Source organism: Chamaea fasciata, unplaced genomic scaffold, assembly GCF_029207755.1.
Source record: "Chamaea fasciata isolate MVZ Bird 193981 ecotype frontalis unplaced genomic scaffold, bChaFas1.0.hap1 SCAF_7, whole genome shotgun sequence".
In the NCBI taxonomy this organism is placed as follows: domain Eukaryota; kingdom Metazoa; phylum Chordata; class Aves; order Passeriformes; family Sylviidae; genus Chamaea; species Chamaea fasciata.
The window spans coordinates 5,992,609-6,006,365 of NW_027094092.1; the positions used below are offsets into that span (position 1 = coordinate 5,992,609).

General features: G+C 39.3%; 1 protein-coding gene across 1 annotated transcript in view; it reads right to left on the reverse strand.

Moving 5' to 3' along the window:
• ANO3 (anoctamin 3) overlaps positions 1-13,757 on the reverse strand; it is a 171,257-nt gene that overhangs the window by 84,977 nt on the left and 72,523 nt on the right. Inside the window, exon 2 of the mRNA XM_066187291.1 lies at positions 501-713. Within this exon, the coding sequence (XP_066043388.1) occupies positions 501-713 (213 nt within the window). The remainder of the gene's footprint in view (positions 1-500; positions 714-13,757) is intronic.

A 13,757-nucleotide genomic window follows, 5' to 3' on the forward strand; every position in this document is an offset into this window, starting at 1 on the left:
GTTTCTCTGACAAGGCATGTGTATCTGTTAAATTAGAAATCCTAAAATAAAAGTAGCTCCTTATTCCACACAAGCTAAAATTTGTAGGGATTTTCTCCGTTTGTTCTCATTCTTTCCATGCCACTCTTCCCTGATTCTATTGCTCATGAATGAATGCATCTCCTCCTACATGTTCATATATAAAGACTTTTTTGCCAAAAAACTAATATTTATTCTTTGTTTCTCTAGGACAGACAACAGAAACCTTCATACTTTTCTCCAGCACAAATGACCAAGACCTGTCCTATTACCAGTGAGACGGAAATAATATCATCATTGAAAAAAAATAAAAATTAATTTAAAACTCACTTCAAACACTATGAAGTTCCACTCAAGAACCTTTTAATACGGTATGTGTAGATGTTTTGTGCAAAAACATTTCTTCAACAAACCGAAGATATCAAAATAAATCAGAGTTTATCAGTGCTGGCACAAACTCCTGATAGAGAAGAACCTCCTACCTCGTTCTGACACTACATCCACTGCAGCTGCTGATGTCCCTGCACTTAAAGGCTGGGGCTGGAGCTGTGGCTGCACACGATTTGGCTGCAGAAATGATGAATGCTTGCTCAGGCTCTGAGGATGTGTTTGGCTCTGGGCGAGGCATGGCATAGATCTTCTAGAAGGTTTTAATGGGTGCTCTTTCACTGTCTCGCTCTTGCTTGTATTCATACCTGAAATAGACAAAAGAAAAATAATAAGCTTTACCATATTAGGCCATGACAAAGAAAAATGGCTAATTATGAAATCACTTCATAAGCAACTCCTCAAATAAACAAAAATATCACGCTATAAGGTTTGAAGTTATCAAAAACCAACCTAATGAACTAAAATCCAGATGCTAATAGTATTCCATTCTGTAAATAGTTACATTTTCTTTTCAAAGCTACAAAAATTTCCCATTCACCATTATGGAAATAGATCAGTGCTCTTAATCCTTTCACCTATTGGATAACCTTTGTGAAAAAAACGTCGTAGAACAACAAACAAATGTGGCAAAAAAGACCCCAGATATTCCAGGGTCAGTTAGAACAAGGCAGCTGTGACAATGATTTTACTCTTAAGAGTTGTTTCTGAGAGACACACAAATTAGGTTGCTTTCCTAAGTTTACATGGAAGAAAAACTCCTGATACAGACCCCTCCTGATTCAATAAAGAGCATTGACACACGCAATCCTTGTAAAAATTAATTCAACACTGAGCAAAATCAACGTCCACTAGAGTAGTTAGTCTCTTTCACTATACTATTTCTCTGCTTGACAGAACAATTTACTTTACAGCACATTTTTATAAATCTTAGTTTCTCAGTGATATATTTTACCTCTCAGCTGGGCTAGAAATAATTAAGTAATCTAAACATTTCTCTTTCTTGGAGAGCCAGGAACTTCCAAGGAACTTTCCCCATCAAAATCTGTGCCACTTGAAGAAGGACATCAGACCCAGCAAGTCTCTTTCTTATGTAAACTCAATGCAAGTGTTAAAGTTTCCTGTGACCACCCAAGAGCCACTGTGGAAGCCATACCTGCACCACCTGAGCTGGGACTAAGGCCTGTGGTGATGGGTTTTTGATAAGTTGTGGTTTGCTCCTGTTACCCCACCCAGTGTCTGGTTCATTTTGGTTTTTACCCCAGGTTTTCCCCTCCCCTGTCCCTTTCTCCCCTCTCCTGACCCTGCCCCTTTGTTAACCTGGGGCAAATCACCTACCTGCCCCACCTCCTCTGCCCCCCGGTTTAAATGTCATATGGTCAGAACAAGGTTTCCCTACCAGCTCAACACCAGGTTTCTCATAGCAGAGTCTCAGAGGTCTGGGTCCTTAAAATAATTTAACTGTGTGGCAACAAATAACAGATCGAGCTGGGTGCCTCCAAGGAGGAGAAAAGGAAACGCTGAGGTTTTATACTCTCACTGTCCAAGCACTCGAAAGCCTGGGGCCAAGGCCATCGGCTTCTTCCTTGTTTCTGAGAGTCCCGAGTGCCACCTGCCCGGAGCCACAGGTCCCCCGGGCCCTTTGTTACCCACAGGGTCACTAGTTCACTGCCTCTACTCTCGGGATCCCAACAGCCCGAGTTCAATCTGCAGCTGTCCTGCAGCTCCACATCCAGCTGCCTGCACTAAATGTGGTCCTCAACATCAGAGTCTACAAAGAAGATCCTTTGATTAGCAGGATACCCCCCTGTTGTGGTTTAGGTTTGCTTATCCCGGGTTTCGGCACCATTTGTGTGGTGGTTTTATGTTTGCCGAATTTGTTTGCTAACTGGGAGATAGGATTTTGGGAGAAAAAGGCAAAAGCAGGCTCAATTTAGAAGGAAAACCAGATAGATTTTATTAAAACACGCTAAGAGAGGAAAATAGGAAAAGAAAAAAAAAGAAAACAACACACAAATTAATTTCTAAAACCAACCATTTCTCTCACTATAAACTGTCCATTTTCTACAAACAATGTAAAGAGGCAAAAGTCAGAACTCCAGGTCAGTGCCACTTATAAAACAGTCTTTCATTCAGTCTTTGAGAGAGAGAAGTCATTCCTGTGGTTTAGTATCTTTCACACAAAAGCAGCCTGCCCAAGGGACTTCTGCAGTTGCGGAACTTCCCATACCACGTAGCCTTTCCCACGACTACCTATGGGCCATAGACCCATAGACTGGGGTGGCACTTTTTAAAAATTAGCTGTTTCAAAACAAAAAAACAAAAGATCTTTCTCAACTCAGGGAACCGAGGTACAGCCCCAGTCACGCGGCCAGCCCTGCTGAGCTGCACTGCAGCCAGGGGGTAAAAGGGCTCAGCTGGCCCTGCCTCCTCTGCAGGCAGCAGCTCCCGGAGTCCCAGCCAGGCCCAGCCACCCTGGGGGCAGCCAGGACCTGAGCAGTGCTCTCCTCAGCTGCCCACGTGTCACCTGATCACCAGACAAGGGACAAAGAGAGCAATCTCCAACCCAGCTTCAGCTTTTATATGGGTGTTACCAAAAGTCGCCTTCCGTTTTCAGAATGGTCAGAACTGCATGTCAACCCAAAACCTGCCCCCCTCCATAGGTCCCTGTCCTTCCCAGAGAATTCTAAGGTCCTAGCAAGGAGACACTGTTTCAACCCATGACACCCCCATATTTAACTGTAATAGCTAAGGTTAAAAAGGGCCTTTCCTTTAAAAACTTCCATTGAGCTCACAGAACAGGCTTTTGTTCTGTGTGTTTCGCTTACCAAGAAATGCAGAACTTCGTTAGACTTAGGATAACTCTTTCCAGCTCTGCAGCACAGCACAAGTGCTCTTGGTCAGACAAATTAAGTTTGTAGTTCCAGGTAAAGGTAGATATTTAGTACCAGGTAAGATTCTGTTACCCCAGAAGGTGCCATAGGTCTTTAAATAAGTATATGCAGAAAAGAACTCTGCTTCTTAATAAAAGGATGCTGTATGCCAGCAGAGAACACAGCGGACACTTGGTTGCACCCTTGACAATGCCTTGTTCAGAGCAGAGCAACGCCACACACATTTGTTGTGCTACTTTGAAGGTTTCTATGCAATCTCCTTTATAGTTCTTCTTAAATGGACATGTTTATTAGACAAAAATCTACAGTAATTAGACACAGCAATGGGTAATAAAGAATAATATATAAAGACATATACTTGTAATTGCTCTGGATGGCTTTAATGATCGATTTCTTAAACAGGGATAGGCTGCCAGTAACTATGGACCCCACTGCATAATTATTACTGTTGCCAAAGAGAAATGTTTCTTTCATCTATACTGGAGTCAGGAAGTGTAGCAAGATGAATTACTACTAACCAAAGAAATTTATGATAAGGCAAATAACACATACTGGCATTTAATTTTAACCCAAATTTAAGTGATATGTATAAAAAATAGAATATAATTGTTTTATGAGGTAATGCCTCAAATCAGAAGAAAATTATTCCCTTTTAGTCTCTCTTACTCTATACTCCTCCATGTCATTTCAAACAGATTCCTTAATACCATGCTGCTTCTGCTTGGAGAAAGTGAGTCACAGCAAAGTAATCTCATAGCAGATTTGCTGTTATGCTAGTGGTATGAGCCACCTTAAAATTTTGAAAAGTTAATTCATACTCTGCTACTGTGTCAGAGTCCAGTACTGTGACATGCTAGTTTTGATGGCACTTGCTGTTGCATGCAAATGCTTACCCAGCACAAATAGTGTGTAGCTGACATCATCAAGTGGGTCACTAAATTGATTTACTGAAATTATTTTCATTCCTTCCTCTCTTTTTCATAAAATCATTTTCTAGACTATATCTTTCCAACTAGAATTTTGTTACACAGTCTTTGCTTGTTCAGGGATCTTTTAACCTGCAGTAGTAGACATGTATGCATCTAGCACAAAAATAACATTAGACTTGTTTTTCTATTACAACTCCATTTATTTGTTCTTTCCCTACAAAACATTCCTCTGCCAGCTAGCATGAGCATGGAAATGATTATAGCATGAGTGTAAAAATTTCTCATGTTGGTGAAAAAAGTGATTAATGTTTATGGTTTAATTAGACCCTGCCTTTTTTATTTTAGCACTTCTGCCTAGGAAAGTCTTTTTCCAAGGGGATTCCTGTTACAGAGGCAAATCTCTACATGGCTCAAAGCCAGGACAGAGAGCTGTATTATGTCTCATAGCAGTCTGATAGGCCAGGAAAGATGGAGCTAGAATATTATAAGCTTTTCTGGTTTTCAAATTAGTATGCACAATTTAATGCATGCTCAATATTATGCCAATCTAGAGAGACTCCAAATGAAGCAACCTCTCAAGACACTTTCAGGTTTTGCCATTAGAAACCTAAAGGAAAAATTTTGCTATGCCTCATTCTGTGAAATACAAGCTCAGATGATAATTTTTGTACTATTAAGAAAAAAAAAATTGTCTTTCATTTGCTCTTAATTTTAGATGAGGAAAGTTTAAGGAAAGCTAGTCCACATTAATGGTTAACTCAGTGCTGGAAGCAAGTCTGGATCAGTGCTAACCTCACAAAGAACAGCCCAGTAACTATTCCCCATTTAATCCAGCAGAAATCTTAGCATAAAAAAGGAGTAGTTTGACTATACAAGTCAAATAGATAATATCAGCTTTACAGATATGCTATATAATAATATCTATAATCTATTTCAACAGCATGCAAGCCTTACCAACTACTTATTGTGACACCCCACCCCTAAAGGGAAGGGAACACGCAAATGCACGGATGCTCATGGCTAAAAAGGAACAGCAAAACTCAGAGGGTCTTCAAAATCTTACGAAGTTCTATTAGTGAATTACACACTTGGCATGGAAGTCATTACGTTAGTCCCTCATCTCCTAGTATAAACACATAGCGGTGGATGTTGAGTAAGAAGTAGGGTAAAAGAAAAGAGAGAGAGGGAGAGCTTAAAGAGAGGGAGAGGGAAAAAGAAAGAAAGGAAGAATTTAAAGATCACCAATCCTGGCTCCAGTGCTGATTAAACTGATGGGGTGTCCAGGGTCCTAGAAGCACGGCGCAGGGTCCCATTTAAGTTCTCCCCTGCCCTGGAGCTAAATTTCTCACTTTCTGTGCAAAGTAGTTATCAAGTGCAGCTTGTTGTTCTAGACTTTTTTGGAAAGGGCTTGGAGGGCTTCAAGGGTCTTTGGTGATCTTTATCCTCCCCTACTGAGTCAACCTTAGGTCAACAGATCACATCCACTTCACAATCTCATTGTTGTGCCCTACTGTGTCGTGCTTATCTCCAGGTCAAGGACATTTGTCCCAGAGATGGCCTACCTCTGTATGGCCCCCTTCAGCAGCTACCTCCTGTTCTTTTCACAGCTTGTTCTTACCAACAGTTCTTGACTGGCTCCACATTCATCTGACTTTTGGTATTTGAGCCATACACATTAGCCCCTTTTCTTCCATGCTTCTACATTCATGTGATCACAAGTCTGAAAAAAATGCCTTCCTAATGGTAAAAAATTTGTATAAAGCCTTTGCTTTTATATACTGTACATCACTAATTAAAATTAAATGTCATTCATAAAACACATTAACCAGACTGAGAACCTGATAAATCTCAAATGGTTGTCAATGGCATCATTACAATTAGAATTTTTAATCACATAAATTATGAAGAAAAGCTTGTAGCATTTTTCATTACTTTTAAATGTGAAAGCATTTTTACAGTGCCAAGTGTGAAAACTCAGTTTCTAAGATCATGTCGTTTTTCAATACTCAGTGGATGTAATAGGTACTGTTAAAGAATAAGCTTACTCGGAGTGGTAGCTGCATTCTACAAACGAAACTTAAATGTAGGATAATGTCTTGGGGTTATGTAACCAGAAAAATGTTTATTCTATTTTTCCATCTGTTGAAACTGGTTAGGGAGATGTTTTCTTTATTTCTTGCATAACCCATTCCTCATAACTCCAGTGGGGAGGGGGTGGGTGTCTTCTATTAACGGGCCAGCTATTAAAACCGGGTGGGACAGTGTTCCTTATCTCTTCCACAAACTGTCCACTCTCTGGGGGATATCTTCTTGTAATGGGCCATTAAGGCTCACCACATGACTGAAAACATTACATCATCCCACTGTGAGATGCTCCACCCAGTGGGGGGAGCCAACCCTTCCTACCTAGATAAAAACTGAGGCCCAGGAACACCAGGTATCCTGGTTTTCCACTGGATTCCCAGAGGAAGACTGGACCCATCTCGCCATCACTGGACCCTTTTCTACAGGATAATCTCTGCTCCAACAGAACCACATCTGCCACTCCCGGAGAGCTTATTTTGGACTGCTTCCAGCACCCTGACGAACAGGCTGTCAGGTCGTATTTCTGACTCTGTCAGGGTTTCTAGGATTGTTTGTTTGTTTGTTTGTTTGCTTGGGGAGTTTTTTGTTTGTTTTTTGTACTATTACATTTGTATTCTTAATATTCCTAGTAAAGAACTGTTATTCCTATTCCCAAATCTTTGCCTGAAAGCCCTTAATTGCAAAATGATAATAATTTGGAGGGAGGGGGTTTACATTCTCCATTCCAAGGAAAACTCCAGTTTTCCCTGGCAGCTACCTGTCTTCCTAAACCAAGACAAATAATTGGTCAAATTCTGAAAAACCATAACCAAGAGATACTTTATAAGGAATAATAACAATTTATTTCAGTAACAGCAAAAGTTTTCTTATCTATTTCCCCACATATAAAGGATATTCGGTTTAATGTGTTAGACCTACATCTGAGTAAGTCATCTATACTTCCCTTTTTTAATATAAAAGGTAGAATCAAACTGGATAAACTCTATCTTCCTTTTATATTCCTACAGAGAAAAAAATACTACAGCAGTATTGTTATTATACTAGCACTCTTTAAAAATCTTATCATGGTTGGAAAAAATTGATCTTTTTCTTCAGAAGAAAAAGAAAATAAGAGACACATTATAAATGTGGCTGAAAAAACCTACACAGATGAACCCTGTTTCTCTTCAACACTATCAGCATTTCATGAAAGTTTTGGAATCCAAAATTTTAAGTGCACTTTTAAGATCATCTTAACTGCCTTTTACATTATGTTGGAAAAGACATTTAAGATGATCAAATGCAACCACAGATCATCAGGTTCAACACTACTCTTAAGGAAAGCTTTAAATACAGCCATTTGGATGAGTGTAACTTCAAGGCTGGCCAGTAGTTACAAACTGAATGACAGTAAGTCATCATGATAGTATTTTTCAATGCCATCCCTCTACACAAATAATACTGATGATAGCATTAAGCCTCACCTGTATAAATCGATCATGCCTTTGAAGATTGCTTGTATTAAATACCATAATTCACTTCAACTTTTGCAGTTTTAAGTATAGTAAAAAGATTAACATATACCATTAATTGTAAATGCGAGAAACAACCTTCAATCTAGAAGCAGAGCTGGGGGAACACAAAGGAACTGATGGAATTATCTGAAAGTTCTCAAGGAAAACACAAACACAACAGGACCTTTAGAAATACATTATTACTTTAATTAATGATTTTAAACACTGCAACCTGGTGTAATAGTTTTCAGAGATGGTGAATTTTTCCCCATAGATCTTGTAAACAGGACTAACATCTTGTGCAAGCTTCAATTTCTAACTTCTATTTGACAATACCTTATCCATTAGATTAAAAGAAAGCTATTACTTTGATAGTCCATAGGTCTTTATACGAGATCACCTCTTTTTTTAAATTTATTTTTCTGATAAGCTATTTAGAAAGAACTTCAGTATAGCACTATAAGGAAGGCTTAATTGAACTCTATCAATATTTCAGCTTTTTTTCTTTGAGTTGACAAGACAGCAGCACTCAACTTTCCAATAGCACTGTAACAGTCACAAAGACAAAAGCTTAGAAGTCCATTAGCTGTTTTGGCTACAGGCCTTGCATGGACAATAATTTTTACTTATAAACAGTTGCCCCATGCAAAAACAAAAATTCCCAAGACACTGTTTTGCAGGGAAAGACTCCAACTTCTGTTCTGAAATGCTTATTGTTGGCCAGCTCTCCATTTGGTGAGATATTCAGTACTCATGACCTCTGGATGTTACTTCCAGGTTACTACTAAAAATACCAGCTATGGTTGAAAGTGATTTCTAGAGAACTCTACTAGAAAAGAAAACTCAGGAATAACTGTTTTCCTGGGTTTAAGTTTCTGAATTTTATATTTGTGTTTGGGTTGACATTTGATATCCCCATTAATTTGGAACTCTATTTCATACTCTCTACAGACATCATTTTCACCTAGGCATTTCAATTGCACCAGGGGAACCAAACCAATAGTGCAACAAAATCTAAGAATTAAAGAATGCAGAAGACATTTCTCCCATTTAAGTTATGTTTATAAACAGAATTCTCATGTTCTGCAACTTGGATTGCAAATCTTTTTCCAACAGTCATGGTCTTATTTTTGTCATAACTATAACAAATAAGGAGTAAACAACAAACAAACAAGAAAACCCCCAGGCATAGACCTTCTACAGTGCCTTCATGGAGGATGAGAAATTACAGAACTTCCTTTAATTACCTCTAATTCAGGCCAATGGAGCAAAGACCTAACTCCTTGTGGAAGCAGCAGAAAATTCAACTGCCGGAATTAAAGAATCACTTGAAAGGTACCCAAAACTCTCCTTCTAAATACAAAATAAGGTTGGCCTTGCTCCCGTGTGGTGTCTATCAGGATAATTAAGATGAAAAACTGAAGCCTATTAATTTAAAAACCTTTTCTCTGATAGCAATTACATCATTAACTGACAAGATTAGAGAAATAAAATTTAGAAGTATAGACATGTTCTTATTGACACAGAAAAGGCAGAGATGTCTCATCTTTTTTGCCTCTGTCTTCAACACCAATGATATGCTAAGGGGCCCCCAGCACCCTGAGCTGGAGGACCATGGCTGTGAGAATGATAAACTCCCAGCTGAGCCTGGACTTGCACAGGATCTGCTGCTCCAGCTGGATCCCCATACATGTATGGGGCCTAATGAGATTCATCTGAGAATAGTCACGACAAGCTAATATCATTGTGAGGCCTCTCTCAATGATTTCTGAGCCATCTTGGGAATCAAGAGAGGTTCGAGTTGACTGGAATGTTTTGCCCCAATTTTCAAAGGCAAGAGGGATGACCCTGGAAATTACAGACCTGTCAGTATCCCTTCAGTCACTGGTAAAAATATGGAGAAGATTATTCAGGGAGTTACTGAAAAACACCTGAAGAACAATGCAGTAATCAGTCACAGCCAGCATGGCTTCTCATGAGGGGAACCTCCTGCATGCCACACTTAATTTCTTTTTATGACAAAGTAACTCACCTGGTTCATCAAGGGAAGACCATTATTGTAGTCTTTTCTTATTTCAGTAAAGCTTTTGACACTGTCTCTCACAGTATCCTTCTGGACAAAATGTCCATTCCACAGCCGGATAAACTCACCATGCAATGGGTGAGCAACAGGCTGACAGGTTGGGCACAAGGACCTATACTGAATAGGGTGACATCAGGCTGGTGAATGGTCAATAGTGGGGCTCCACATGGCTCCATCTTTGGCTCTGTGATCTTCAACATCTTGGTAAAGGACTTGGGCAGAGAAATTGAAGGGATACTAAGTTTGCCAATGATACTGAGTTGGAAGGAGCTGTTCACTCCCTTGAAGGTAGAGAAGCCTTGCAGAGACTTGAACAGAGATCAGCAATCACCAACTCCATGAAGTTTAACAAGGGAAAATCTGCACCTGGGATGGGGCAAGCTTGGATGTATGGACAGACTGGGAAAGGAGAGGCTAGTCAACAGCACTGTAGAAAGGGACATGGGAAAGTCCTGGACAATGGCAAGTTGAATATAAGTTAACAGTGTGCCCTGGCAGCCTGAAGGGGCCAACCATGTCCTGAGGTGCATCAGGCACAGCATCACCAAGCAGTCAAGGGAGGTGACTCTCCTACTCTGCTTTGAGCTGCTGCAGCCTCACCTTGAGCCCCATGTGCAGTTTCGGGTGCCGCATTGCTAGAAAATATCCAAAGGAGTGCTATGAAGATGGCAAAGGGCCTACGGGAAGCCACACAGAAGTGACTGAGGTCATTTGTTCTGTTCAGCCTGGACAAGACTGAGGTGAGATGTCACTGTAGTCTACAACTTCCTTGTTAGGGGAAGAGGAGGGGCAGACTCTGATCTCTTCTTTCTGGTGATCAGTGACAGGACCTAAAGGGAACGGACTGAAACTGTGTGAGGGGAGGTTTAGGCTGGATATTAGGAAAAGGTTCTTTATCCAGAGGTAGTTAGGCACTGGAATAAGCTCCCCAAGGAAGTGGTTGCAGCCTGACAGAGTTCAAGAAGTGTTTGTACAATACCCTCAGGCACATGGTGTGATTTTTGAGGAAGGGCCTGGAGCTGGACTTTGATGATCTTTATAGGTCCCTTCCAACTGAGAATATTCTATGATTTCATGTATCTACAAGTTGTAGAAAAGTTACTGCAAATTGAAGGAGAGCAACATTTTATACAGGCAGGTAAGTGATAGGACAATGGTAACAGTTTTAAACTAAAAGATGAGAGATTTAGATTAGATGGCAGGAAGAAATTCTTTTCTCTGCAGGTAATGAGACACTGGGAGAGATGGCCTGGAGTTGTGGATACCCCATCCCTTGCAGCATTCAAGGTTGGATGGGTTTGAGCAACCTGATCTAGTGGAAGGTATCTCTACCCACAGCAGAGAGGTTGGAATGATACTATCTTTAAGATACCTTTCAACCCAAACCATTCTGTGATTCTATGATAATTAAGGTCCATTATATGGAAAGACAATTAAAAAATTAAAAATCTAGTTTGGGTTTGGGGGGGAAATAAAGGCATTAGCTCATCAAGTCTTTAAGGAATCCTGTTACGCACACAGAATTTGGAGAATATGAAGGCTTCTATCACACTGGGGCCATGTGCTGGCCCCAATAGCTCTTAGTCTTTTAGGCCCCCAGTATGACATGGTTTGCCATGTATGCACATAAGAACTGTTAGTACTCCCATCCAACAACAATCACATTACCAAGTTGAGAGTCAATATGATTCAGCTAAATTTTGAAAATAGCAGTTTTTACATTCTCAACTTTTACTACTTCATTCAATTTTCTTCATTTTCTAATAAGGGCCCCAATTCTATTCTTTCCTTAGAGCTGTTCGAGAACTGCTTTAAGAATTCATTCTCTCATCATCTCCAAAGGGAAATTACTTTTAATGAAACAAATTTTAGTTTATGGACTTTAAAAAGCATCAAAATGTAAAGGAAAAATGCTTATTTTTTTTTTTTTTTTGGTCTGCAAAAACTGCAATGAAGTTAAATACAAAATGTTGCTTTCAGTACCACATAGTAAAGGGGGACTCACACAAAAATTAAAATATTAAAGAATACTGTTCATTTTGTACAAAACATGAGACTATCTCATGATCACTCCAACAAACAAAATAATACACTTCCCTGACAATATCCATGCAAGTGAGATGTACTTTAAGCATTTTTAAGTGTTTGATTTACAGAAAACAACCAATACCTTGGATCTTTATTGACAAAGTGGGAGAAATACCATTGTAAAGAAAGGAACAGTTTGAAGAAGCAGAGTGGTGCTTTTTGCCAAGGGGGTCTACCTACCATAAAAGGCATAATCAAGAAAAGTAAATAGCTCTGAATATTGATTTAATTCTAAAGATTCGTGCAATACCTTTTATAAAGATTATCTCCATGAATATCTTGTATTACATAAAATAAAGTCTAACTTTAACCAAATAAAATTGGTGCCTGGCTAATCAATAATACTTCCATGCAAATAAAGTAATATATTTTTGTCCTTAATTGAACATGGGAATTAGAAGGCTTCAGAAGGCTGCTGACTAGTCTGGGAAATCTAAAAAGCTGCAATAAACATATCTTCCAGAAAGCATTAGAAAACCAACAGAACATTATATTTTCTCCCCTCAACCCCACAACATATTAAATCTCTGGAAGGCTAAATATCCTCATTGAAGCAGTCTACCACCCAGGCCTCATTCTCAGAAATCTTCAGAAAATGCTTTCTCACAGCAGCCTCAGGAGTCTGGCACTGGTATTACAGAAAAGGAAGAATGCACAATATTGCCTTTTAATAGACCAAGACAGAGCTTAAATGCACCAAGCATAAAATGAATAGACATCAAGGGTTTTCATCTAGGTTTTAATACTTATTTGTTAGCCAAGCAAAAGACGAAGCAAATCAAGTGGACAGCCCACAAAGACAAAAAACTCAGGATGGCAGGAGTTTCTTTGATTTGTATATCGAAGTGGCTCCGTTCCCTTTTCACCTTAGGCGATTAAAGGTCTGATAGCAAACAGCTCCTCTGTGGGAAAGATCAATTGTGAAATGTCTTTACTCACATTCTGTATTCTCTCATGGTTGATCAGACTAGAAGTCAACAAATCAGAAGTGGGTGACCTAATTCTGATTATAACATGTAACAATGAAGATAATCAGGTAAGACAAAAGGCAAAGTACATTACCAAGCTGTGCTATTTTGTGCACTTAATGAAGGAGTCAATAGGAATATAAAGACAATGTTCTGGTTTTGCTCACCTTTATATATCTTTTTAGAACAATATAGAAAACCTTATAAGGTCTTCATTTGGTTAATTGGATAATGCATTGAACAGAGCAAATCAGAACTTAAAACACAGTATTTCTCAGACTTGAGTGTAAATCTATCTGGAATTTAGTTCTGTAAGAGAACTGGATGACAAAACAAGCAACTTGCAGATTACTTCAATTTGTATTTCACTTCCAAAAATTGATCCAAAATTAGGAATGGATAGTTAACTAGGTACACATCATGTTCATTGTGCTGCTTGAGGTTGTGCCCTGAAGAGTGCTTAGGCATTTATATACTTATAAAAAGGGAAGTTGCTTGTTTTGGTCACTGTATTTTCAGTCATAACCAATACTGCTCCATATATTTCCAGTCAGATCTGAAAAAAATACCCCTAACACTCCTCCCTCTCCTCCAACCCCGTCCCTAGATTTCATTTACAGAAACAGACCTAGCTGTGGTTTATAACAAATGCCAAATTCTTGGTCCTGTTATTCAATTCCCATAAGGTTGATTATATTCAACTGAAAACCTGATGCTTGCAAAACTTCAGTGGAGAATTGCAGGTAGGCAGAAGGTACTCAGAACAGTTACTTGGCTAAGGCTTACAGTATTTCCATGGGAAAAGTGCTTCA